At 41.3% G+C, this 27777-nt stretch overlaps 3 protein-coding genes across 13 annotated transcripts in view; 2 read left to right on the forward strand and 1 right to left on the reverse strand.

Annotated features, from left to right (window-relative positions):
* The first annotated feature begins 219 nt into the window (after positions 1 to 219).
* On the forward strand, positions 220 to 6465 carry SLC10A4 (solute carrier family 10 member 4). The gene is made up of 3 exons (XM_070458025.1): positions 220 to 1217; positions 1973 to 2183; positions 5590 to 6465. Exons 1-3 carry the CDS (start codon positions 568 to 570, stop codon positions 6100 to 6102), a joined length of 1374 nt encoding a protein of 457 aa, XP_070314126.1. The 5' UTR covers positions 220 to 567; the 3' UTR covers positions 6103 to 6465.
* A 1007-nt stretch (positions 6466 to 7472) lies between these two features.
* On the forward strand, positions 7473 to 15042 carry ZAR1 (zygote arrest 1). Of its 2 annotated transcripts, XM_070458035.1 has the most exons (5): positions 7473 to 8329; positions 9763 to 9855; positions 9938 to 10012; positions 11146 to 11260; positions 13749 to 15042. In XM_070458035.1, exons 1-5 carry the CDS (start codon positions 7490 to 7492, stop codon positions 13763 to 13765), a joined length of 1140 nt encoding a protein of 379 aa, XP_070314136.1. In that variant the 5' UTR covers positions 7473 to 7489; the 3' UTR covers positions 13766 to 15042. The 2 variants fall into 2 exon arrangements, with proteins under 2 accessions (XP_070314136.1, XP_020735521.2); XM_020879862.2 differs by lacking the exon at positions 13749 to 15042 and having other exon boundaries at positions 11146 to 11493.
* The window catches only part of FRYL (FRY like transcription coactivator), a 297672-nt gene continuing 284336 nt past the window's right edge, over positions 14442 to 27777 (reverse strand). For 8 of the 10 annotated variants that reach the window (XM_070458031.1, XM_070458033.1, XM_020879792.2 and 5 more), the window contains 7 exons: positions 26563 to 26712; positions 25737 to 25835; positions 21819 to 21887; positions 19039 to 19056; positions 18119 to 18229; positions 16898 to 17088; positions 14442 to 16581 (listed from right to left, as the gene is read on the reverse strand). In XM_070458031.1, coding sequence (XP_070314132.1) covers positions 16323 to 16581; positions 16898 to 17088; positions 18119 to 18229; positions 19039 to 19056; positions 21819 to 21887; positions 25737 to 25835; positions 26563 to 26712 — 897 coding nt within the window. In that variant the 3' untranslated portion in view covers positions 14442 to 16322. The remainder of the gene's footprint in view (positions 16582 to 16897; positions 17089 to 18118; positions 18230 to 19038; positions 19057 to 21818; positions 21888 to 25736; positions 25836 to 26562; positions 26713 to 27777) is intronic. The other 2 variants (XM_070458030.1, XM_070458028.1) reach the window with 1 other exon arrangement.

Raw genomic sequence — 27777 nt, forward strand, 5'->3', positions numbered from 1 at the left:
CAGGCTCTTTGAACAGTCTATATGATGTATGTGCGTGCCTAGACCAGCTTGCTCTCTCTCTCTGTGTCTGGATGCCCAGATTTCGTTATCAAAGAGTCAGAGCCCATCAGAGAACTTAGCAGCAGCCAGGCACGGTTTTTTCTGGTTTTTCCTTCTCCTTTGTCAGGTCTTTGTTCCGCCCCTGGCTACACTCTCACAGAACCACTTACTGGGGATTAAAAGGAGGGGACTCGGCCGGCGAAGGCGGGGCCTGCAGGCACGGGGGGCCCAGCGATTGGGTTCACCCTCGGGGGCTGCGGTTTCTTAAGTGCCAGCCAGCGGTCGCCGGCCAACCTCCTCCCGCCCCCCGCCCCACTCCGCCCCGCCACAGCCGAGGACCAACCGGCCGCCCCAGACGTCAGCCGCGCGCAGCAGAGCCTTGCAATTGAGCCCCGTTTGGCAGCTGCAGACGGGCGGACAGACGGACGGCGGTGGCGATCGAAGGCGCAGGGAGGCCCGCGCGGCGGGAGGGAAGAGACGTCCGCACGGCAAGCAAGAGCCAGACCCGCAGCCTCCCCCGACAGAGCCATGGACAGCACCGGCAACGCCACCCTGCTCTTCGGCCCCGGCAACGCCACCCTGCTCTTCGGCCCCGACAACGCCACCCTGCTCTTCGGCCCGTCCACGCTGCCTCCGGACAATTACACCTTGTCGCCCACCGCCAGCAGCCTGAGTCCCGGCCCGGACGCACCCCTCGCGCCGGCCTCCAGCGCCGGCCCGGGCCCGGTGCTCAGTGTGGCGCCGGGGCCCGGGGTCAGCTTCAGCCCCGGCCCCACTCCGACCCCGGCGCCGACGGCCGGCAGCTTCGCGGGCGGCGCGGCTGGCCCCAGCCCGCCCCTGTTCGCTCGGCCCGAGGCGGCCCACGAGCCCCCGTTTTGGGACACGCCGCTGAACCACGGGCTGAACGTGTTGGTGGGCGCCGCCCTGTGCATCACCATGCTGGGCCTGGGCTGCACGGTGGACGGGAACCACTTCGCGGCGCACGTCCGCCGGCCGGTGGGCGCGCTGCTGGCCGCGCTCTGCCAGTTCGGCTTCCTGCCGCTGCTGGCCTTCTTGCTGGCGCTCGTCTTCTCCCTGGACGGCGCGGCCGCCGTGGCGGTGCTCCTCTGCGGCTGCTGTCCCGGCGGGAATCTCTCCAACCTCATGTCCCTGCTCGTGGACGGCGACATGAACCTCAGGTACCGAGCTGCTTCCGGTCCCACAGGCGTCTTTCTCAACGCCAACCGCGTTTACAGCCACGGGTTCAAGGCCAAGGAGGGAGGAAGTAGAGGCGGTTGGCATGAGGTGCGGGAGAGCTGCAAAGAAACGAGATGAGGGTGATGTCCAGGCAGACATGAAGAGGCAGGGCTGGAGGGGAGAAGCTCTAGACGGGAACAGAGGTGCTCTGAGGTCTGGGGGTCTCATCCATAGCTCTCTCCCCACCCTCCCTGACTGTTGCACTGTCAATGCACGTCTGTGGGCCCCAGAAGACAAAGGGAACTGGGAAGTCTGAAGCCAGGACTTGGGAAATGTAAAAGCAAAATAGGACTGTTGGCTCCAGTAAAGAAAGTAATCTCATATATAAGATTGTGATTGAGGTCATTCCAACAAGTAGTATCTGGCAGCTTTACCATGTCCTTCAGGGTGCTTTGGAGGATTAGAAAAGAGAACAAAAATATTCCTTGTCCTCACAATCATCCAGAGGGTAACCAGTGTAGTAGGCTGCAGAAAGCAGAGAGCCATAGTCCTGAGATTCTTTTTATCTTACCTGGAGTTCTTGTTTCAATTGGGCTTAGACATGCTGCTCTCTTGGTGCTCCCCTGAGATGAAGCAGGTTCACCCCTGACTTCAAACTGGGGGTCTTGTAGTCGCCCTCTTTCTTCTTTATCCAGTGTGCAAGCAAGGCTCTTTGGCTCAAAGCTGTTCCAACTTCTGTCCATTCCCTTTCCTGCAGCATCATCATGACCATCTCCTCCACCCTCCTGGCCCTGGTCTTGATGCCCCTGTGCCTGTGGATCTACAGCCGGCCTTGGATTGACACTCCCCTGGTGCAGTTACTGCCCATAGGGACGGTGATCCTGACGCTTTGCAGCACTCTCATCCCCATCGGTTTGGGCGTCTTCATCCGCCACAGATACAGCCGGGTGGCCGACTACATTGTGAAGGTAAGGTCGCTCTTGCCTGCTTTACATTCGTAGAGGGTCCCAGGTCTCTGACCCACGGCCGAAATGGGGAGAAGTTTGGAAAAGAAGGATAAGGAAGAAAAGGACTGGGCAGCCCTTCCATGGATAAACTTAAAAAATTATGCCAGGAAGATAACTTCCATCCCATCTTTTAGAACTTCAAAAATAACAGCTTTAATTAATATACCAAGGTTGATTAAAAACAGCATAAGATAACTGTCAGTACTCATAGGTGGAAACAGATCATGAGGAAAAAAGATGACAGTGCAATTAAACGGCAACATGTTTTTCACTAAGAAGTCATGTATTACTAAAAATCAAAGCAGGTGAAATAAAGTTATTTTAATTGGATTTGTGCAGTATTTTAGAAATGCATTACTATTCTTTAAAAGTGGAACTCTAGTTCTCAGAAACTCTGTAGCAGATTCCTTTACAATGTTTTATTAGTTTTCTAAAAGTAAGTTTACACTAATAAGACCAAAGGTAATTCAAAAATTACATCATGGAATATAATAGAATACACAAAATAAAATTAGGTCCTGGGTAAATAATGCAGAATATATTACCATTACTAAATTTGTGTTTCTTTTTCCTTCCCCATTGCAATATTTCATATGAGTTCTAAAGCTAGTGAAAGGATGAAATTTCTATTATTTTGTGCAATATTTCCAATATTGCTTTATTTTTAAAAAGTAATGCTTTTTGTAGCAGTAGAGATTTTGTAATAATTGATTGGAGGAAAAAAATTTAAATATTTATAAATTAAACTTTCTTTGAAAACTCAAAAATAGTAGTAAACAAGAGTAAACCATGAACAGGATTCTCATTTTAGGAAGTTAAATAAAGTAAATAACTAGTTACCATATAATGTATATGCAAATTCCTTTAGAAAACAGAGGGAAAAAGGCTCACCCTAATGTTTAAATTATGTAGATTTAAGATGACATAATCCTTTGTGTTTTACTTATTTTATTTATTAAAGTAATCTGATACAGAGGGACTAACTTTAATATGAAAAATAGAGGGCCCTTTTCAGTACATATATTCAAACTTGAGTAAAAAAATATGCTCTGTAATAAACATATATTCTTTGAATGTAATAATTGCAGGTGGATTCTTTACTGTCTGAGCTGCCAGGGACGCCCAATAAATATACATGTATATGTAAACATAAATATTTTAATGTTAAACATAATATACTATAGATCATTTTGAGAGCATTAAGAACTTATTAACTTTGATCATTAAGCTACTAGTATTAATGTGATGCATTTACTATAAAACCTTAGGAATTCTAAGAGAAAGTCAATCAAATACCCTATTCCCATGCTAAAAATAAATATATTTAAATAACAGACAATCCAATAAGACTGTCTAACTTAGAGTTAAAGCTGGACCTATTTCTTTTTTTTTTTTTTTTCCATTTATTTTTATTAGTTGGAGGCTAATTACTTTACATCATTACAGTAGTTTTTGTTATACATTGAAATGAATTAGCCATGGATTTACACGTATTCACCATCCCAGTCCCCCCTCCCACCTCCCTCTCCACCCGATCCCTCTGGGTCTTCCCAGTGCACCAGGCCCTAGCACTTGAAAAGCTGGACCTATTTCTTAACTAGCACACTCATAGATCTGCTTCATAATATTTTTATACTTTTGCAAACACTTTAAAATGAGTATTCAATGTCAGTGCTCATGCAAATGATTTTAAATGGTTCAAAGGAAATGATTCAGAGCCACTATTTTCACAATGAAGAATCAGATTTCTTGTCAAAGCTTTTGATGTAGACACACTTTGACACTTAATAGTTTTGATTGGTACATTTGTAGCATGAGTATCTTATATTATTTCAGTACCCTTTAGAATAGATTTTTGACCAGCCCAGATACATTTTGAATGATTTTTTAAAGAGTATATGCCAATCTCACAGACTCCAAAGGATTATCTTCCCACATATCTATGAAACCAGAAGCAACACTTAAATGGCTCTGGAACTGTCCTCTTCCTCACAAACACCCACCCAACCCTCCGCCCCATTGAAAAAAAACAAACTGCCAACCTGAAGAATGAGAAGAATTTCTAGGTTTCCATCTTACTATTTACGAGCCTGTCTTACTTGCATGAGTGACATAAATCAGTCAGACATCAAGATGACACACAGTTTTTAGTCAATTGTTTTGTACCTAAAATCTTTCTGTTATATATAATAATTCCTAAGCATCATTAGAGACAGGTGGGAGGTTTCTCATCAACAGATGAAAAGGAGGGAGTTCCAGAATTACAAAGAATTCCTCACATCTTATGTTTACGTTTTTTCTTTTCTCTAACCTAATCTGAGTTGGTATTGTTGGGTATTACTAACAGTTCTCTGAGATATAAAGTATTTTGAAAGTCAAAAATATTGGACACTCAGTTGCATAAATTAATAGCCTTTTATCTTCTGTGTAAAACCAGAACTAATTTATTAAGGAAAACATGGAGTCCTGTTCAGGGGAAGTAATATCCCATCTGTCTACTCCATTCATCAGACTATACCTGTTATATTGGGCTCAGTTCTAACCGCCCCATTTTTAAAAGGCACATTGACAAATTAATGTTCAGAACAGTCAGGCTTCCCAGTTAGTGCTAGTGGTAAAGAATCTGCCTGCCAATGCAGGAGATGCAAGAGATGAGGGTTCAATCCCTGGGTCGGGAGGATCCCTTGGAGGAGGAAATGGCAACCTACTCCAGTATTCCCGTTGGGAAAATCCCACGGATAGAGGAACCTGGTGAGCTACAACACATGGGGCTGCAAAGAGTCAGACAGGACTGAGCACTCAGAACAAATGGGGACTCCAAAACAGAGTTATGGGATGGAGGCTGAAAACTTGGGACAGTCTGCCCCCAGAGAAGAGTAATAACCTTCCCCTCATAACTGTTTTTAAATGCTTGTAGGCTATTTTTAGGAGGAGCAGCCTGTCTGGTCTGTGTTGCTCCTGAGTTCTTGTCCAAGACAGTGGCTGGCAGCTATCACAGGTACATTGTCATTACACATAAGGACAGGTCGCCAACAGAGCTACCTGACATGGCCTGGATGCCTCCTGAGGTGGTCTACCCATTCTCAAAAATAGTGTCAAAAACTTTCATGGCGAAGATCTTCATTCTGTGTAGGAGATCAGACTAGATGGCTCTCCTCTTCCAAGAGTCCAGGGTCCCCTTGTTTGAATTCCTCCGTAACTATCTTATTGTTGTCTTCAGGGCATACCAGGCTGGCATTGCACAATCTTAGTTCCCCCACCAGGGACTGAGCCCATGCCCCTTGCTTTGGGAGTGCAGAGTCTTCACTGGACTGCCAGGGAAGTTCCAAAAACTATTTTTGATGGCTTCTCTGTTTTCTTTTACTAGATTTCCCTATGGTCTCTGCTAATGACGCTGGTGGTCCTTTTCATATTGACCGGCACTATGTTAGGACCTGAACTGTTGGCCAGTATTCCAGCAGCTGTTTATGTGGTAGCGATTTTTATGCCTTTGGCAGGCTATGCCTCCGGCTATGGCTTAGCTACTGTCTTCCATCTTCCTCCCAACTGCAAGAGGACGGTGAGCCTGGAAACAGGGAGCCAGAATGTGCAGCTCTGTACCGCCATCCTGAAACTGGCATTTCCACCACAAAACATAGGAAGTATGTACATGTTTCCCTTGCTTTATGCCCTTTTCCAGTCTGCAGAAGCAGGGATTTTTGTTTTAATATATAAAATGTATGGAAGTGGAGTACTGCACAAGCAAGATCCTCTAGATGAAGATGAAGATACAGATATTTCTTATAAGAAACTGAAAGAAGAGGAAATGGCAGACACGTCCTATGGCACAGTGAAAGCAGATAATTTAATTATGATGGAAACCACTCAGACTTCACTCTAAATATGGAAATACACAGGAGAGTTTATCTTGCTGAAATACTACTTCATATTTATGGTCTGTCGTAGTGTCTATGGTTTACATAAAGAACAACAACTGGTTCACATCATTATACATGTAACAATTTTGATGTACCCACCATAAGGTTGCATTGGTGTATTAACCAAGCATTTACATAAATGACAAATCAGTGTTGTAATTTGCACCTGGGACTGCTAGGTTGATGGCCTGAACAAGTGTGCTTTTTGGTTTTCACCATTACCAATTTCTATGACTGTTTCAAATATGTTAAACAGGGTCTTGGAAATGTAGAATTTTATGCACTATCTTATATGAGTAAAGACATGCTATATTTGTAAAGCATAATTGAGTTGAATGTAATTATTGTTAAAACAAAGTGTGCTTGCTCAGTTTATAAATACTTGACACTGTTAAAATTTGACCTGTATTCAGAGAAATCCCCAAACAGGTCAATTAAACAATGAAATATAATATCTCATTGTCCAACCTGTTTCAAATCAGGGAAAAGTTACATTAATGTATTTGATTATTTGATCTGATATCTATTTGTAATGAACAGCCAACATCTTTCTCATTAACAAGGCATTTGCTTTTCAACTGGGGACTGGTTTCATCTTCAGCGTTTATGTAAACACAGCCTAAATCAGTTTTCCTTTGCAAAGTTTATTTGGTCAGAAAAATCCGTGGAACGATTATCCTCCCCAGAAAATAGCAATCCTTGGTGGTACTCAACAGCACCTCCTGGTCACCATTTGAGGTTGGCGGGGGACGCAGGAGGCGGGGCGGCGGGGAGGGAGTAAATTCTCCAAGGGAGAAAACAATTAGCCTAGATACGAAGCCCTAGAGCGCTTTCCCTATGCACTTACTGAAAGGGTTCAATGCGTAGATTTCTCAGAGCAACTCTGAGATGATTAAATAACGTATAATGTGAGATCGTAGGTTATCAGACCCCAAACCTTCGCATTTTTGCTCGCTAGCCAGAGGCACCCAGCCTAGCCTCAGCTTCGGAGGCGGCAGACAATAACCGAGGAATGGCGACCACCTGGTTAATCCCGGGGATGGTTCTGCGGGTATCCTCTTCACCTGGGGCAAGGTCACTTCCAGGTCAGTTTTGCGTCGCAAAGCAAGTTTTCTTTGCAGATCATTTTAGGTATATTCGCGCCGACCTCCGGGTGTGGAATATTCCCACACCACGGTCGGGGAGGGAACCCTTCGGCGGGGAAGCGAGGACCCCAGCGGGTGGGGAGGTGGGGGTGGGGCGCTGACCCAGCGCAGCGCTGCCCGCGGGGGTGGGGCCCGCGCCCGGCCGCCCCGGGAGGTCATCTATTTAGGGCGCCGGGGCCGGCCTGCAGGCGGCAGGGGAACGCTGATGGCTGCCCTGGGGGACATCGTCCTGGATGGTTACCTGTACCCGGCGTGCGCCCTCTATTCGTACCGGTGCCTCTACCCGGCCGCCGCCGCCAAGGGAAAAAGCGGGGCGGACGAGGGTGGCTCGCGACCCCGGGGCGGGGGCTACCCTCCCGTTTCCTCCTCCTCCGACGGCGCGGCCTCGTCGTCGTTCCCGGGCCAGCGGCAGCTGGCGGCCGCCGACTACGTCCACAGCTACCACCGCGCGCAGCTCATGGCCCTGCTGTCGCAGGTGGGCCCCCGCCGGGCCAGCACTCGGGACGCGGCGGTGCAGATGAACCCGTGCCGCGACGTGTCGGTGCAGTGCTCGCTGGGACGGCGGACGCTGGGGCGCAGGGCCCGCGAGTCCGGCCCGAGTCCGGATCCCGAGGGCGCGGTGGTCGCGGGCGGCAGCTGCCCGGCCTCCCCGCAGCGCGCCCGCCGGGGCCCGGAGCAGGACAGCCCGCCGAGCCGCGCCCCGCGGCCCGTGCGTTTCCTGCGCACCCTGGCTGTGTACTCGCCCGTGACCTCCCGCTGCCTAGCCACCCTTCTGGAAGGGGCCGAGGCCGCGGCGGGCGAGCAGAGGCCCGGGAAGCCGGAGACTGAGCGAGGGCCGCCACCTGCGAGGCCCCGAGGCCCCGAGGAGGGAGACGGGTTGGCGAGGAAGGTGTCCCAGCGGCCGCAGCCTGAGGAGGACGAGGCCCAGGCCGCAGTACCGGCGAGCCGCGAGCAACCCCCGCCGGTGGCCAGGGTCCCGGACGCCGCTGGCGAGAGGTCGTCGTCCCGCAGCCCTCAGCCGGGCAAGGAGCGCCTGCGCTTCCAGGTGAGACCCGAGTCGGCCCGGGAACTGGCAGGGGATCCCCGCGAGTTATGTTGGCTCCCATCCGCGTCCGGGTGCCCGCCCTCGGCTGCTCTCGACACGCGCCGGCGCGCTTCGGTGCCTTTCGGTGGCTGCTGAAGTCTATCTCCGTCAGCATCAAATCTAGTATAGTGGGCTTGTTGCTATTATCGTTGAACTCCAACTACACAGGGGTGGCGGTAGAAAAGCTCTTAACGTTCTTATTCCGAGAGTATTTGCTGACTGCCAGAGTGTAGTCAGCTGTCTACAGCAAATAAATCGTATGTACACTGGATGATCCACGATGGGCCTCAGAACATGAGAAGGTGAACTTATTGGCCAGGAGAGTCGATTCCCGTGGATCCCACTCTGTTTTGAATTCATTGTGTTAGAAACCATAACCATTGACGACTGGGGTCCTGGTCAGGATTTTACCTTGCACTTAAGACGCACCCCTATTCGGAAATCTGGCGGTACTGCCGGGCACTGCTCCGCGAGAGCAGCAGGCTTGGAGGGCCATGTCGTAGTTGCCTGAATGCTAAAGAGCTGGAGCGCACTGGGGGGTTGTAACCCAGCCGAGGAGAAAGACTTGAGAAGTAGTAAGAGGCCGGGAGGAGTCCTTCTGATGTCTCCTCCAGGCCCTCAGGGCTATTTAGTGGGGGTCCGGGAAGCAAAGAGAGTGAAACAGATTTGTGCACAAGCTGTGACCTCTCCGAACTGTGTTCATACTCAAACGTTTAACCTTCCTGGACTTCAGCTTGCTCACCTGTGAAAATGCTGAGTCTTCCAAAGCTCTTTCCAATCCTAAAGACCTAACTTTGAAAAACTTGTTTGTAACTTGTTTCTTACTGAGAATAACTTAAAGAATAAGATAATACTACTTTTGTTCATATTGTGTATGAATTAATGGCTTATCCATATTTTCAATTCTCAGCACCACTGTTTGGTAGAAACTTAATTAACAATATAAAGAGCTTTTTTCAAGGTGTTCACCCAAGATTATTTTAGGGTGGAATCTTATTTCTTCGTTTGACTACTTCATTTGCGTGTGTGCTAAGATCAGACCTATTTTACAGAAAGAAAAACTCTCCCTCTAGAATCCCGAGATTCAGGAACCCTGTATGTTTGGCTTTCCCCTTGCCTGTCTGCAGGAAAACACCTGCTTAGTAAACTGCTATTTGAACCAAGTAAATGTGGAACACAAACTTCTGTGGGCCCATGCTTTTCTATTCAATACTTGATTAAGCTATTAGCTTTGCTAATTGTTACCTTGTGGAGACCAGCTTGAACCTGATTCTGCTTTCCTCCATGGTCTGAGGCAGAGTGCCAGTTTTGAGTATCAGATCCTTTCCAGGCTGCTTGCAATGAAGGCTGGTTCAGATGGCAAGTTGGTTAAACTCTGCTATTGTCTCGCTCAGTTCTTAGAGCAGAAGTATGGCTACTATCACTGCAAGGACTGCAATATCCGCTGGGAAAGTGCCTATGTGTGGTGTGTACAAGGCACTAACAAGGTAAGCAATGCCCTGTCACCAGCGGCATCCTGACAAAAGATTCAGGAGAGTTTGGACTCTAAGTTTTTCCTTTTCCCTTCAGGTTTACTACAAGCAGTTTTGCCGAACATGCCAGAAGTCTTATAACCCTTACCGAGTGGAGGATATCACCTGCCAAGTAAATTGAACGTTTACATTTTATGCGTGAACTAGATAGTGATGAGAAGGTTCAGGAGGAGTTTCTTGAAAATATTCCTGAGAGAGCCTAGATTCCCAGTGGCCTGAGGTTTTGATTCCTTTCTGGAAGGAGTTGTAGAAATAATACTCAACTGCGAAGCCAGGTCTCGGTGTTAGTTCCCTCCTGTTCTTGTAAACCTTGGTTGTGTGAACATTTCTGGAGACTGTTGTCTCATTTGCAATGTGGAAGAATGTTTGCTTTACCTGACACTCAGTCCAGTTCAGGAGAGAGTCAACTTAAATAACAGAATAGCTTTTAACATGAGGTAATAAAGGCTGACAATTTTATGCAAATACATTTCATGAAACACATACCCAAGTTATAAGTATTTAGTAAAAATACGAGTTTTTCAAAATTTTCTGTTTTGCCTTAGTTCAGAAAGGAATTTGTTTTAAAGTAAACTTATCAGGTTAAGTGGGAACAGGTTGCTTGTTACTATTAACTGAGCACTGCCTTGTGATAATGGGCTGTGATAATCAAAGAGGAAAGAAGGAACTAAATTTGGTGGTTACCACACGGCTAGTGGACCTTGACTTGCCAGTTGAGACAGCCTAATCGATGCCCTTGACTCAGAGGAGAACAAGTTCTGAAGCAGAGGAATCTGACAAGGAAATAGAATTTACTGTAACAGCGCTGCTCTTGGCCAGCGGCTGCTGCTCTGCCTGCTGCCTCAGCCTGAGGCCCTGGGCAGCAGGGAGGGGGCCAAGGTCAGCCGCTGGTGCCAGGCCTGCTACTAGCTCCTGGCCTCACACCTTCACTTTTGTAGTCAGACTCCTCTCTCCTACCTGGTAGCTCTCCACCCTGGCTTCAAGGGTAGGAAGAGATTTCCTCTTAAACTTCTTCAAAAGAAGCTTCACAATTCAGAATCGAATCCTATGCAAAATGGGAGCAGGAGTGCATGATGGAGGCGCTCCTACTCCCGTTCCTGTCCTTGCAGACAGAACAAGGTCAGCACAGAACCTTAGTGCGCATTCAGGTAGTATTTGAATGGACTAGAGAAACAATTTTGAAGTTCCAGGACATCACCAAGGGGTTTATCTTCTGTATGCATGTCTCACTTTGATTTTTTTCAGAATTGTAAACAGACTAGATGCTCCTGCCCAGTGAAACTTCGCCACGTGGACCCCAAAAGGCCCCACCGTCAAGATTTGTGTGGGAGATGCAAAGGCAAACGCCTATCCTGTGACAGTACTTTCAGTTTCAAATATATCATTTAAATGAATGTGGGGGGGGGGAATTAAAAAAAAACCCCGTGGTCCTGCTGAACCTCTGCTCTGCTGAACCTGTGAGCTGAGCTCTTGTTCCCCCATGTCCCTCCTCCTCTTCTGCCGCTTCCTCGAAATACTTCGTGAAAGGCTGTTACTTGATAAAACTGTAAAATAAAAGCATTGCAAAACAGTTGATACACTGCGTAAAATCCACTGGAGAGCCTGTCCTAACAGTCTATGCTTGCTACTTTAGTATTTGTCTATTGCTTATGGAGCAGCCAGGCTCTGAGCTAGGCTAGTCACTACTTGACAGTATGAAGGGACTCACTGATGGGATGTTTATTGCTTTTGTAGGTCTGATGCCTTTAAGAAGTTAATTGAGCAAAAAAGCCATCTATTAAAATGAGCATTCTTCTGCAGGAGGTGAAGGCAGAGCCAGGCCTTGATGTTTGAGGGGACAGGGGTGATGGGTAACCCAGAGTCAGAACCGGGAGTGCATGGCCTCCAGATCATCTCAGTGCAGTAGGTGGTGAGGGACAAAGGCTGGGAGAACTTGACTTGCTGACGACAACACAAGATACGGAACAGATGTAGAATGGAACGGGTCGGGGGAGCTGAGGGCAGTTTTTAGATGTTAAATAACTTCAAATGAACTTTAGCTGGTAATGGAACATTAAAAAAGGTCTCCTAAATGTATTTAAAGATGAAGTAAGAGGCAGCTTTAGCCTTTGTCATTGTGGACTTGTAGTTCTGTAGGTGGAAAGTTTTTGGCACCATTTAACATAGGGCTCCTCATCCTAACTGTGCCTAATAGCTTTCTACCAGATTACCAAGAAAACACAGAGCCTGGGGCATTGGTGGGGGCGGGGTATGACAGGAGGGATTCTAATGAAGTCAGAGTTGAGAGCTGTTGGTTTCCTGGTTACAGAAACAGCATAATTGGAACCAGGTGCTAATTATGCCTTCCAAATTTCTAACCATCCCACTTTAGTTAACCCTTACTACCTTAGAGCAGCCATGTATATAGTAAGTCTCTTAAGGTCGTATGCTTGTACGGAGACAAATATGGGGAGTAAAAGAAACTAAAATGAATTTGAAGTCTCTGGAACCTCTTATAGTGGGGGGGAAGGCCTCTAACCCCATGGCCTGGTGTTTGTAAAAATGCAGATTCTTAGGCCTCTGTTCCTACTGAAGCACTATCTGGAGATGAAGTGTTTAATAAGCACCCCAGATGTTGCTTATGTAACTGAAGTGTGAAAACAATTGAGTCAGGCCTGAAGTTACCATGGAGAAGCATGGCTGTGGCCTCTGCCCTGATAAAGCTTCCAGTGAGGTGGGCATATGCCCATTAATTTCTGCAGAGAACCTCTGCTATGCAGAAGTAAGAGCCACTTAGCACCTGGCAGAAAACGAAAGGGATCTGACTTGGGAGGGAAGAGAAGGCTTGCTTGAAAAAATGACACTGTACCTGAGCTAAAGTTTGGATGAGCTGAATTCCGCGAAGAGGGAAAGAAAGAACTTTTCTAGACTAAGCTAACATGTGCAAAGGCCCAGTGGTAGAGAAAGCCAGGAGGCCACAGTGGCAGAATACACTGGAGGACAGGGGTGGGTGTGATGGCTGGCATCACTGGTAAGCCCAGGCTGGAGCAACTGGTCCTCACGTGTCATCAGTGAGGATCCACTGAAAGGCTTTAAAGCTGTGGTGGAGCCTTAGTGACAGACTGACCTTTAAAACAAAATAATCACTCTGGCAATACCATGTATGCTCGTAAACCCATAACGAGTCTTGCAAAGATCAAATGGCAGTGGGGCCAAAGAGAAATGCAGGACGAGGATAGTAAGGTGTGGGTGAAGGTGATGAATTTTGTTAATGCTGTTAACTTATCATGAGGTCACCGGTAGGTGGTAGGTGCAGGGATAGACCAATCTGACTTACACGGCACACGAGAGGTGTGTTTATTCTAAGCATCTGATGAACAAATGAGGGACAATAGAAATGAGCCCTACAGTGAGCCCTAGAACAAATTCAATGGTTATTAATACGGCTATTAATCATTCTTTAGGCTTAACATTGCCATTAATTTTCCCAATAGCGCAGTTAACCCTATTTACAGTTAAGCAAAGCCAGGATCAAAGTATGTTTTACTTAGAGTTAGTGGCCATTCAGAAACTGAACAAAGTGGTATATAAGAACTTGTGATGAGAGTTATGGTCAGAACATTTTGGCAATGAGGCACTGTCAAACTATGTCTAATTGGAGATTTATGTGATTTTCCTGAGAGACTTGAGAGGCTAGAAGGAAATACCCCAGAATGCTGTTCTCTCTGGGTATCAAGGGAAGTGATTCTAGTTTTGTTCATATTTCTTATATTTGCTAAAGTGAGAGTTTTGAAATTTTGAAAATTTAAAAATAAAAATGCCATAAAGTACAACTATATTGACATCTATTCTTATCTCCTTTTGTATAGATTATGCTGGTGGATAAGCAGTTCTCAGTGACCAAAAGGAGGGATGCTCGCTCTGGCTCTGGTGAGTCTGTCCCGAGACTGTGTGACTGTGAATTTATGATGGATTGTTGTGGGGGCGGGGGACACCACACCCTCCCCATCTTACATTACTAGAAGTAAAAATATGTTCTAAATCATGTAAACTTTTGGATAAACCACAGTATCTCATGTTATTTTACAGACTTACTCTTTAAAAATGATAAATTTAGTGGGCAAAAGAAAAAGGTTGTAAATGAGCAAAAACTGGGCTCTGATTAAAACTAAATAAGGTGTTCAATAAATTAAGCATTTGATATATTTTGTTAATGAATGCACACTTTGGATCCAGAGGACAAGGAGCAACAAAGTGTAGGTTTTAAGAAAACCTGATTTGCAGACAGGAAATCCTAATGATTTTATATCTGCATCCTGCTTTCTGCAGGTGTATTCATCTTTATTACATTATTAATAGACTTAGTTACATATGAATAGGAAAAGGAAATTTCAAATGTTTGGAAGGTTGGGGTAGTTAGTCAATTGAACTAAATGTGTTCTCCCCCTTTGAAGGATAACTATTTTTTTTTTTTTTTTAGGAATAGTGAAGGCAACATTTGAAAAGTTCCTTAATGAGGCACACTATAATCATTCATCCTTTCTTAAAATACAACACAGACCAAGAGCTACAATGCTTTTTATTTTAACAAAAAGGATATAAGGAGGGTGAGAAAAATAGGGGATGGTGAGATAGGATGTAGAGTGTGGTGTGTCTCCAGACACCACTGCTGTCTTCCTGCCCCACACCCAGAAGTCATTAAATAATTTAAAGGACACCATTTACAGTACCAGAACACCATCAAAATAATTGCTTTTATCAGGGTCAAAAAATACAGTGATTATGAATGTGCTGTGACCAGTTACAGAATTCTGTAGGTAACATAACTTTAGTCAGCAGTCCAGTGGCGTGCACGGCGCCCTCAGTTAATGCACTTGAGCATAATTACATTTCTGGCAGGGTCCGCACCGCCAAGAAAAGGCAAAGCTAAGCATTTCATTTCTACATTCTAAACTCTGGAACCCCAGAGCCCAGTTTAAAAGAAAAGTCACAGTGGATAAGAGATGCATATAAAAAATACAAGGTGTTCCTTTCAAATCAGAGGAATTTGTGGGACTACATTCATTTCTTTTACAAAATGCTATTTTAAAAAAAGGACAGAGAAATCCAGTCCATGTTATACTGCAGACTTGGACAGTGACTAAAAGTGTATTGCATGTTTTGGTTAAGTCAGTCTTCAGGCTTCCTTTCATCTTCCCCCGTAGCCCCGGGTTCCTTAAGAGTGAAACATGTGAGTCCTGCATAAACATATACAAATGCATTTGCATCTCTCTTCTTAAATTCTGCAGACTTTCAGGGCCTGCAAGTCACATATTCTACCATCAATGACCACAGTTTTTTTCTTTAGCTTTGTACACCTCTTCTTGTATAACAGTGCACTGCACAAATGTACAAGAAAATACCAGTTTTAATCTATACAGTTTCTATAATAATTATGGAGTAAAATAAGTTAACTTTTCTAATGAGAAGCGCTGACGGGCAGCATACATCTTTATTGTACATTTTAAAGTCTCCGCAGGCATCTACTTTGGTTAGTTATCAACAATTGTAACATAAGCACTGATCAGAGAACTGAGCAGCATTCCAATAACGTTAACAGATATATTATTTCTTTTCGAAATACTGGGAAAGCCCAGTTTTAAAATATTATTAAAATGTCCTAACATTTACACACTATGAAGAGTTAGATCTAATAAAATAAATTTTTTCAAAAATAATCTTGCAGTGCTCTTTTAGGCATGCTCTGAGACGTTATCACCAAACACCCATACCTTGAAAATATGACTATCACATATGCACACATCTCAGCTCACACACACACACACAATTCCTTATACAGACCAAAAAAAAAAAAAACACCCACGCCCTTATCCCACATATTGGGGGAAAAAAAAAAAAAATCAATGGTTTTTGCAAATAAGTCTTTCTGTGTCTATCTATCCGAATAGATGTTCTTCATGTAGATGATTAAGCATCAGTTGTCGATTATGCTTGTGACTGCTAGAAACCCAAGCAGCTCTGCAGGTCTTCAGCTAAAATGAACCAGCCTCGATTTCAGCCTCATTTTACCTGCTTTCTAATGTCTCAGTATTAGAGGCCATTATTGCAAACATTCTTAGAATTCTTTTCTTTCTCCAGAAAGTATTGTATTTGTATGCATCACTTTTAGCCCTTTTCTTTTCACGTAGGTAAAGTCATTTAAAAAATTCTTTCTTTATACACTTATTGTGGGAGGTATTGGCAGCCGTTAGATGATTAGTTTTTTCCCCTTCAGATGTGGTTCTGACATTCTTTTTTACCTTGAGAAAGTTTGACATTGGTTACACTGGGGTTGTGGATGCTGCCAGAGAAAGTCATCAGTGAACTGCAAGGGTCCATAAAAGGTGCTTGTTAATATTCTTAATCATCTTCAGTTCAGTCTTTTCCTGAAAGCCTGAAGTTTCTCAAAATCCAGTGCTCACCAAATTTCCAATTGGTTTGGCCTGTGCGAGGAGGTGGTATGATTGCACCGTGCGTAGAGACTCTCTTATTTCTAGGTTAAGTTCCATCAGTTTGTAGTTGGCTTCTGACATGTCCAGGTCAGAGCCTATGACTGCAAAGCTTCCCGTCTGGCCCAGCGTCTGGTGGTGGAAATAGATGTGTAACAGCGTCTGGACAGGGGCGTCCTCACAGCTGCCAAAGATGTCATTGGGCCAGAGAGATCTGAAAGCACACAGTATTTGTAAGTCCTGAGATTCACAGCAATCATTCCAGATTAAGTACTTTTAAGTTAATACTTACAAAAAGTAATTTCCTTGTGAATCACTGAGGATCTGTTTTAACATTTTAACAAATATTACTGAAAGTAGCACAGAGAATGAACAAAGTCTAAAATTGGTGTCATTGTATTGGTAAGTGTACAAAATAAGATCATGTTTTCCTTTCACAAAGACTGAGACATCAAGTTGAAAACCCAACCTCCATCATAAATTTCCAGTTAGGTATAAAGGCATCTCCTATAAATCCCTTCACATTTTACCTGAAAGCTTTGACTTGTGCTACAGCTGATACAAATTCCTTATTTTTCAAAGTTTCAATTAAAGAATGAATGGCAGTTTCTATAGTAGTTTGTGCAGCTTGGGAAATGTCAATTTCTTCGTTTTCTGAAGCAGACTCGGCTTCTTTGAGGATACTTTCCAACTGGGCAAGTTCTGCTGACATGTTGAAGACCTAAAAGAAATAAATACACCTTAAAAGGATCAAATTTGTACATTCAGTAACAACACTGAGTACTTACTTAGCTGTGAAATTACATCTGATGATGGTAATATTTTCTCTTCAAGATTATTTTCAGTTGTTAAACTTAGGACAGTTAATATTTCAAGTTCTCTATTCAGCTGGAATAATTTCAGCTGCCAAACAGTAGTCTTTAGATACTTCTGATAAAACAACAGGTTATCTTAAATGTAATAAATGTTATCAATATGCTGTAATAAGTAAAACAATAGGTTGTTTATATTGGTCTATATTTTAACATGTGATAAGATGTTATACATACTTCATCTTGGATAGTAAAAATACATTTATATTATTGTTTTGTAACATAAGGCCTGGAATTCTGAAAAAAAAAAAAAAAAAAAAATTGACAGTAATGAGATGTCTTTATATTTTAAAGGGTTATTTCTCCAGGGTATTTTATATAAACCGGTATGTATGTGGTTTTTTTTTTTTTTAAGTAAATTTAACCATTTTAGAAAATGCATTTAACTTGGTGATAGTTCTGGTACCAGTGGTTGGCAAGAGGGAAAGATTCTAAAGCCCCTACCTTTAAATCTATTCATGCTATGATTTCTAATACTCGCAGTGTTCTTGACGTGTTTATTCTTGTGTGAGTTACTAAAACTACAGAAATGCTACATGGACAAGATGTTAGGGGGTTTCATAATACAATTTTATCTTTATTGAATTGACGTGCTTCACTTGATTTTTGATTACAGATGATCTATTGCTGATACTGCGAACTTTAAGATTCACGAACCTTTTAGATCACTGGATATCTGCTTTCAGATTTACTAACTGGTCCTAAAATAGCACATCATTTCAAAAACTGATAATACTTAACTAGGGGGGATAAAAAAAAGACCCACTAGCCACTCTCTGTAAGTGACTTTTACTTCAGCACTCCTACAAGGAAATAAGTATGAATGTATTTTAATTTTGTACGATCAGTTACTAATGCCTAGTATAACTGAGTATTTACCTCTGCTTCATTTTTTATTGTGTTGACTTGGTTGATAAGTTTACAGTAGGCTTGGAACAGAAGCAGCAGTTGAAAATGCAATTTGTATAACCTTCGACAGAGCTCCAGTTCCTAGAAATAAATAACACCATGTTAAATGCAGGTGTTATTTTCCATATTTGATGAGACAACAAAGTTCCAATAAAAACTTATAAGTAAATAATTATTTTAAATTGTTCTGAGATTTATTTTTCTGCAGTAAGCAAGTTAATATGGTATGAAGTTGACGAAACACAGATGAAAGATGCTCTGAAGACTGGTATTAAAATAAAAATTTAAAGATTATTGGTTACATAATTCATTTTTAGTGTGATACATTTTAACATTAGACAAATATAATTTTTTAGCAGGCAATAAATAGAATGCTTTAAAAAGGATTCACTAGAACTTAAAACTTTAACTTTATAATGAAAATAATTTACAAATTCATATACTTTTGCTACATTGAGATATATATCTCATTGCATTTATCAACAAGTGCTTGATAAAGCAAAAAGTAAAACTTTGGATAACCTCTCATCTAAAAACGTAAGAATAGTTCGCTTTTTAAATTAATTCCTTTTTCTAAAAAAAAAATTTTTTTTATAATCTCACTGAAACAAGACAAATTAACAAATGCACTTGGATTATTAAAATTAAGAAATTTAAAAGAAGATTCATTAGAGATGTGTAAAAAGGCAACTGCTAGTTGTACATATTAATTATAAAACCTCATTATCTTTGTAGGACTAAAACATTTCATGGATTAGGGATATGCAAAACTAAAGCACACACTACTCTTAAAGCAGTCCATGATAAAACATTGCTAGGTCACAAATGGCAAATGAAACCAGTTTGTCTGACATGGATAAGTAGTCTATAAATTAAGACAGGTCACTTACTGCTAGAATTTCCATTTGCTAAGCAAGAAGGTGATCGGGTCACAAAAAATACAAAGGAAGAAAAAGACCAAGAATTAGTGTCAGAAATCATTTTAACTAGGGTCACAGATGTCCCAGGCAAACTGAAGAACATTTAATTACACCCCAAAGAAAAATTTATGATGCCATTTCCAGAATAAAGTTTTTTAGACATTTCTATAACAATCCAGGGTGTTTTTCACTCTTTGCCAAATAACAGCTAAATTACATTTAGGCTATGGTTTATTTATTGTGCAAAAGCTATAAAGAATAAAATCAAACTAGTGGGATGTTGGGAAGTTGGCTACTGAAAGTGGTCATCTATCTTGGTTTTTATAGCCTTAAAAAAAGCTAAATGTAACAAATTTGTTAGTAAAGTGGAAAACTTCCAATTACAATAAGAAATTTAATTAGTCACTTCTACTTCTCAGAAGAGAACTGGCATATAATTTTATATAATTAAGTATCTGCCCATGAGAATATTATCTCTGAAATGGCTTGTTCTGGCTTTCTTACCCTTTGCTGTCTACTGAAATCCTAAGTTACCATAATTAGTGCTGAATCAGAAGGTAAAATATTGAGAGCAGTTGTGTGTTTTAAATTGCATTTCAAATGAAGTTTACTAAACCTCAGAAATTTAACCCAAGTAGGTTTGATTCAAACATCAAGCTTATGGAATATTTAAAAATCATTACATGAAAATATCTACAGCAACTTAGATCTAGTCTCATTAAAGGAGAAGAATTACTTCTAATTAAAGCAGCAATCATCATAATGTAAATATTGCTTCTGAAATATTCAGAAGTCCCTTTTGAAATCTGCTTTTCTAAATAGTTTCCTCTGAAGCACTGTTTATATAACATTTTTGCTATCAATTTAGAAGGGATTTGCTAAGCATAGGTGAACTTTAGCTCTGAACAACTTACCATAAATTACGTGGATGGTCATTCTGTGAATGTTATTTGAGCACAATCTGATGTCAAACATATTAGCATATCTAAATTTCTGAGGTTTTACCTCATACAGTTTTGTATGGAAACTATTTGAGTTTTAAATATATCTTCATTCCTATTAACATAAATAAAAACTAACTCCACACACACATATCCATAGCATCCACTTTAGGATGTAATGGAAAAGATATCACTGATAAAGTTTATAATTATCACAACTATAGGAAATAACAAACATAATTTCTTAGTTTTGAATTACTAGAAATCACACAAAATGTTAACACTGTACCTTTAAAAATATTGCTTTTTAGTATGTTGAAATCTGCATATACATAATCCTTTCATTTACCAAATGATTATATATATGTGATTATATAAATATATATATATATATATGATTATATAAATATTTAAATATTTATTGAGTGCTTATTAGGCAAATGGCTATACTGGTATATAGGAACAGACAGTACATAATGTTGCATAAAAAGAGACCTCTCCTCTCAAGGAGCAGAATGTGAAAGGAGAGCTAAGATATAAACGGAAGGCTTAAATGTAAAGAGTTTTCACTTTTTACTCAGGAGAAAACCTCAAGCTATTTTAATTGACATAGACTTCTGAGATGGAACTCCTTGTCATCAAGTAGGACGGATACCAGAAATACTTAGTCTGACTGCCTAATGTACATATGAGGAAATCAGTCTGTTCCTGGTTTAAGCCATAGTGGCAAATACAGAATTAGAACCAAAGGATCTAATTCTAGTCTGAGATTAATCCCTTATCTTGCCTTGTTTCTTTCTTTACACGGATGACATGACAATTTCTTTACCACACAGCAGGATTCGGAGTCAGCCTTTCTAGGTTTGAATCTTAATCCTATTTACTTACTGATTTTAGAGAAATTAGCTTCTTTGAGTTTCGATTTTAATTTGCATACATATTTTCTCCTTATTTAAAAATTTTTATTGATTGCTTATTATTTATCCTTATCTGCATAAAATGGGGATAATTACAGCACCTACTAGACTAAATTGTATGGGTAGAGATAATGAATATGAAATGCTCAGCACAATGCATGGCAAACAGTTAACATTTAGTGAGAGTATACTGCTATTTTCTCAACATTTCAGTTTTGTAAAACTTCAAATTTTTATTACAACACTACAGTAACTTTTATGACAGTCTGACATTGTAAAAGATTAGAATTCTGATGGCAAATGCAGAGGCTATTAATTGATTAATGCATGTTGCCCCTATAAAGTTACACCTCTATTAAAATAATTTGTAGGTCTTAATTTTATCTTCATTTAATATATGTGTTATATATGTGCACTCTTCTCTATATTACTGTTTTTTTCACTGAATTTTACTAGTAAAAACCATAACTTATCCAACCAGAATTTCATCTTTGGAAGGAATAATATCAATGTATTACTCCAGTTTGCTTTCTTGACCAATTTATCTGTAGAATACTAATGCAGAATGAAAAAATTTTTAAAGAGGCAGATGCAACTAAAAGTCAACCTGGACTATCTAGATATTCATCGAGCTTATGTATTGAATGTTATTAAGCTTCAATCACAAGCTGGTCATTCATTTTTATTAAATGAAGCTTTTCATTACAGTGAGCTTTTCATTACTAAGCCAACATTCCACTGAACCTAACATTTACAAAAACTGTTCTGATAACAAAAATGAAAAATGTTACAAATATTTTTTATTTTTAGGAATAGCAAATAAAGACATTTGAGCATATACATTATTTTACCTGATACAGAAATATAGCAAAACTAAGAATAAGAAACTTACTTGTGCATCTGTGTTTATCCTATACATGTCTTCTTTGGCACCAAATGTCCTCTTACAATTGTCTAACCACTGAAGAAATAAGTAACAGTAAAATTTTAATACAGTAATTGCATAGTACACAATGAAACTGGTACTATAACAGCCTGCACATACAGAACAAAAATCTTAAAAAGTGAACCTGAATTTCTAGGACTGGTTGGACACAGACTTTCACCTCCACTTGAGCAGAATCATTTGTGTGCAACAAGCCCAAGCAGAGGATGCGGTCTACGGGCAACCCGCACATGCCGGGGACAGTTCACTAACGGAGACGCAGTCGGCTCCCTTCTATCCCAGGGGCTTGTAGTGCTCCGTTTCAGTAAAGAATATTCATCCTTGCTGATTTTACTGGGAATCTTCACAACCTATACTTGACCTGTGTCTAATGTAAGACGGAGAAATGAAAAGTGGGCTTCCCCTCATGTCAGTTTAATAAAGGCAACTTAGAATTAACCAGGTCTGTTCGTTTATCAGAAGTGTAATTCTCAGATGTGTGTCACTTTTAATTAGTGAAACAGAAACTAAAATCCATTTAAAATCTTGTTTTTTTCCTTCCTTTTTGGACAGCAATGTATGACAAATGTGTTATCTCCAAAGAGATACTGGTTGCAGAAGCCAAATGTGATTTTCCTTATCCAGGGGTAGTCCTAAAGATGGATATTTATTTAAGATAACTTTTCCTTGGCCAGATAAAAGGAAAATAACAGTACTGTGGTTTAGTGGGGAAGAACACTGAACTCACAGAATTTCCAAGCTGAAGTGAAAGCTAAGAGCTTTCAAGCTAAGCACTTAGGTTTCAACAGTTTGATATAAATAATCAGTTCTTTTGACTTCCTGGCTCTTTCTTATGTGACAGATTAAACATAATAAAATTACAATATACTATATTATCAAATATATAATAATATAAATTGAAATTATATATATGAAACTAAGACATTTTTCATTAGGACTTTGAGAAAAACCACGAGCTACACTGTTTATTCTTTGAAAATATTTCATTATTAGACATTTGAAATTCTCAGTTGTAGCTTAGCGGTCTACACGCAAAGAATGAAAATTAGGTGTCTCGGTTGTTTCAGAACAGTCTCTGACCTTCCGTCCCTTTATCCCGGCCCCCTAGCCTGCCTGGGCCCTTAGGCTCTGTGCTTGACAGCATGTCAGAAGGAAAACATGTTAAGCTTTCCTGGTGAGATACAGCTGCTGGCAACCATTGTCAAAAGCTAGTCAGCAGATTTCTCTCTATCAGCAAAATTCAGCTGACATCTATTATGGAGTTTGTACATGAATGTCTGTTCACACAAAAGTCAGAATGCCTATATGGTTCATCATCCTCATCACAAGTCCAGCCCAATGTGTCCAGTATGCTGATGAAAAAAATTTTCAATTGCTTATTCTTACTAAATGTATTTTTTATACTGTATGCCTATGATATGGCATGGGGGGCACTATTCTGCGTAATTCTGATTTGCATTCTGTTACAAGACAAGCTCCAACCCTACTGTGCTGTGGCCGGACACTGGCCGGAAGAGCACGGGTCCACAGCTTCCCAGTCAGCGCGCACAGAACACGACAGTCTGTGCAGAGTGACCTGGTTCTCAGGTTAACCGGTCTTCCTGTCATGATGGATTTTTTTTTTTTTAACTCAGGGCTCAAATAAAGGTTAAAAATTAACTGGAGAGGTCTGGCATCTGGGTGTGATGGAGTAGCTTATGTAAGGCCTATCCTCGAAGGACAACTATGGAAGTTGAGTAAGAACTAGTTGAAAAAGAACTAGGAAGTCAAAATAACTGATAATATTAGTAAATATCAAACTGTCATATTTAGGGAGTTAGAGAAAAGTATCAGGAGAGCCCTACTTTGATTCCAGCGTTACTCTAGGGGATTTGCTCATTCATGTCCATGGGCTCAGAAGCTGAACAAAAAGTAGTGGCCTGTGTTTCACTGGGCTGGGAAGGCAGGGGTGTCACAGGCAGTGAGGCGCTAAGGGTCGAGATCCTGGAGAAAGGGGAGCTGCAGCGGAGGGAGCGCGGCATCGTGTGCATTTCCCCTGGGCATGCATGTCTGTATTCACCACGTGCAGGAGGAGAGGCTAAGAAAGCTGGCCGTAGCATCTGGGAGGCTGGGAAGGTAAGCAGAGGCTTTTTGGTTTTACGGTGCTGGGGAGACAAAACTGTTCACTTTCAGCCAAGAGAGTGGGCCCTGATGAATACCCCAGGCTTTCAGTTGTGATTCTTAGAAGACTCAAGGAATATACAAGAATGTATCAATACAACTAAAAAATTATTAGAGGGGTAAAAACTGAATAATAAAAAATAGTTGTTTGATGGAAAAGAAGAAAGGAAGCAAAGGAAGGGATAGGGTAAAAAAATAGTGACATGATTGCTTACGAAAGAATCAAATTCATTTTTCTCTTCCATGTAAGGATTTTAATTGATTCAGCACAATTTACTGAAAAGAACATTTTTGTCCCACTATATTGCAACAGTACCTCTGCTGTAAATTATGAGATTTGGTCTTACTGGCTGTAGGTCAGAAGTGACCTCTTCTTGGAAATCATAGATTTGGTTTGCATCCATTCTCTATTAGACCTACATGACTTTGGGAACTTTTTTTTTTTTTTGGGAAGTCTCTTTAATTACCAGTACTTTTATTTATCCTATAATCCCTACTTTGGTTACTAATTATTTTCCAGTGGTCATGTATGGATGTGAGAGTTGAACTGTGAAGAAAGCTGAGCGCTGAAAAATTGATGCTTTTGAACTGTGGTGTTGGAGAAGACTCTTGAGAGTCCCTTGGACTGCAAGGAGATCCAACCAGTCCATCCTAAAGGAGATAAGTCCTGGGTGTTCATTGGAAGGACTGATGTTGAAGCTGAAACTCCAGTACTTTGGCCACCTCATGTGAAGAGCTGACTCATTGGAAAAGACCCTGATGCTGGGAAAGATTGAGGGCAGGAGGAGAAGGGGACGACAGAGGATGAGATGGCTGGATGGCATCACTGACTCAATGGACAATGGTTTGAGTAAACTCCAGAAGTTGGTGATGGACAGGGAGCCCTGGCGTGCTGTCATGGGGTCGCAAAGAGTCGGACATGACTGAGCAACTGAACTGAACTGAATTATTTACATAAGGCACAAAAGTCTTTGTGCTTTATATTCCTATCTAGAATATTTAGGGAATAAGAACCAGGTTTTACATTTCACTCTTCATAGGCCTTTACATGTGATAGATATTTAGTACTTACTAAAGAAAGATTGACCTCCTAGGAAGAAAATACCCATCTGCAGTTTGTGTGTAAAGGAGAACCATTTTTTTTCCTGTCAGTTTTTCTGCCCCTGCCAATTGAAAACATACTGGATTTGCCCCAAGGGAACAGAGCTAGTTGCTGTGTTTTGCAGGGCCAGACTGGAGTTAAAAAAAACATTTTTGTGCAGGCAGTGTCTATAGTCTACCACATGCTCATTTCTCCTTCGCTTGCTCATGTACCCATACACATCACAGGAAAAAGATCACCAGTTCGTCACAAGTGGCAGGTTTTCTGGACCACAACATCATATGCATTGCTCAGGGAAATACTGCTTTCATATTCCTACTTGCAATGTTGACAGCAGCTATACAGTCTCCACACAGAAGCTTTTTATAAAGCGAGTGTTCCATTGTGTTCTAAGACTCTTAGAAGGCCAGTTTCTAAAAGCTAAAGATAGGAATTTACTGGACAGGCAGCTCTAAGTTCCCCACCATTCTCAGCATAACCCTGAGGCAAGCAGTAAGAGGTCCTGTTTCCCTCTCGGCTATTCTGCCAGGTTAGCATGTCTAGTGTCACAAGTAACTACGTTTTTTTTTTTTTTTTTTTTAACATTGTAAAAAGGGACTGACCTGCTCAGCTGCTTCTTTTTTGGCATTGTATGTATCCAGGTGTTCTTGCAGCTCCAAAACACTGAACTTTAGTGTTTCGAGCAAATCACAGGACATCAGCTGTCAAATCAGAAACACATTGATCCAGGTCACCATTTCTGATCACAATCCTGAGACCAAAAACTTTGGGGTTATGGGTTAGTGAATTTTCAAGCCAACTTAAGCCAGTGTCCCCTACTGTCCACTGTCCTGTACTAAGGGCTGACCTTTCACTGAAACAGAGGAGTGCGGTGTGGTTTCAGGAATGTCAAAGGATAAGTATGCCTTCTAATGCTTTTAAAACCTGGCTCAGGCAAAAGTGGCATGTCCCACCAGTGTATACCTTAACAGTAATACACTTAAAGCTTTTAAAACCATAATTCTTTAACTGTCTTAATACATAATCTACAAATGTGCTTGGAGACAAGTGGAGAAGACCAGGGAGTTCTGGGTTCTTCATGGTGGGGGCGGGCGGCGGGAGGGTGGGGGTGTGGAAATGTGTCTAGCCCTCTCCTATGAGCTTTGATTCAGGAATCAGGGAAAAGTACGCATCTCTAAGCATGATTCTTTAGCTTTCCCATCCAGGACTCTGTGAAAGGTGATGGCAGGAAAAGGTCAGAATCAGAACAGTCACAAGTCACTGCACATAGGACACGGGAACTACATTTTGCTAGATATTTATAATCAAGTTGAAAATATGAACCTTTAGACTTTAAAATTCCGAATTACCTTTAAAAAAGACCATTTACTGAGTGATGCCATTCCAATTTACTTTTTATGATAAAGTAAGCCTCATGTAAAAACTTACTGTTTCAGCATCCACAAAGACAGTTGGGCATTCTGAACACATCATCATCACTTCCAGTGAGCTTTTAAATTTGGCACCAATGCGCTGCAGACTCTCACCAAGAAAGCTGACTGCCTCATTAGTTATGTCCCCGAACTTTCTTTGAATTGACTGTGGATAAAATATAAGAAAATGTATTTCATATAATTTTAATCTTTAAGTAAAAAAGCATACTTTATAATTAGAGCAACTTTCTGTTTTAAAACTATGATTGCAGTGATATATATAGAACCCTAAAAAATCAATGTGTAAATGCTTATTTTTAGGCACTTCTTTAGGAAACATGATAATTTCTAAAAACGATCAAAGATTTATTGTATAGTATTCCTGAAAAAAGAAACTAATGATACATGCTAGTCATCTACCCATTCCTAAGATTTTTTTCATTAGGAAAGCGAGAAAGAGTACATGCAAGATATTGCTGGAAATAAAGCCTTCACATGCATGAGGAATTAGATCTTCCAAAGGTAAATTCTACCAAATGAAACTTTCAGTAAAAGTAGTTTACTCTCCTTGGATAGTTTACTCTCATGCTGACTTCAACTGAAGCCATCAAAATGCACCAAGGGCAATATCTTCTCAAAACTCAATAATATTCATTCACATAAAACCATCAGTGCCTAAACCATAGTGAGCACTGAATGAATCAGATGCGATATTAACAATGTAATTACTATACAAATACTTGGATGTGTACCTACATGTATATGTGTAGCACCATTAGGTGTCACTATGATTAACTTAAAACAAAGTATAAGCCACAGTCTCACGCATGGAGAAATTTGTATCTCTGGAAAGAAAAGAATATAAATAGAAAACCAAGTAGCAATGCAAAACTACAAAATTAAGTAAATAAATGCTCCAGTTAATAAGCACTGAAGAACTTCCAGGAAGGAAAGACTGAAGGCTGGGAAAACTTCAGTGAGATTATGTACTGAGCTGGGTCTTCTAAGATGGGCAAAATTTGCTTAGGTGGGGTGGAAAGGTGGCAGGTAGTTGGGAAAATAATGACTTAAATGTCAGCCTTGGTTTTCCTAGCTACAGAATGCTAAAAATACATTACATAGGTCTGTTGTAGGAATTACTTACTGTTAAACATTTAGCCTAGTGCCTTACACATCTAAGTGAGTAGTAATAACTGTTAGCTCATATTACTTTTAGGGATGGAAGCAGCCT

Source organism: Odocoileus virginianus, chromosome 29 (assembly GCF_023699985.2).
Source record: "Odocoileus virginianus isolate 20LAN1187 ecotype Illinois chromosome 29, Ovbor_1.2, whole genome shotgun sequence".
Taxonomy (NCBI): domain Eukaryota; kingdom Metazoa; phylum Chordata; class Mammalia; order Artiodactyla; family Cervidae; genus Odocoileus; species Odocoileus virginianus.

Bases quoted from the DNA above. Each gene is read 5' to 3' on its own strand.
- SLC10A4 (XM_070458025.1), top strand. From the start codon at position 568: ATGGACAGCACCGGCAACGCCACCCTGCTCTTCGGCCCCGGCAACGCC. The intron at 1,218-1,972 runs GTACCGAGCTGC...CCTTTCCTGCAG, and splicing joins GACGGCGACATGAACCTCAG to CATCATCATGACCATCTCCT. The intron at 2,184-5,589 runs GTAAGGTCGCTC...TTCTTTTACTAG, and splicing joins TGGCCGACTACATTGTGAAG to ATTTCCCTATGGTCTCTGCT.
- ZAR1 (XM_020879862.2), top strand. From the start codon at position 7,490: ATGGCTGCCCTGGGGGACATCGTCCTGGATGGTTACCTGTACCCGGCG. The intron at 8,330-9,762 runs GTGAGACCCGAG...TGTCTCGCTCAG, and splicing joins AGGAGCGCCTGCGCTTCCAG to TTCTTAGAGCAGAAGTATGG. The intron at 10,013-11,145 runs GTAAATTGAACG...GATTTTTTTCAG, and splicing joins TGGAGGATATCACCTGCCAA to AATTGTAAACAGACTAGATG.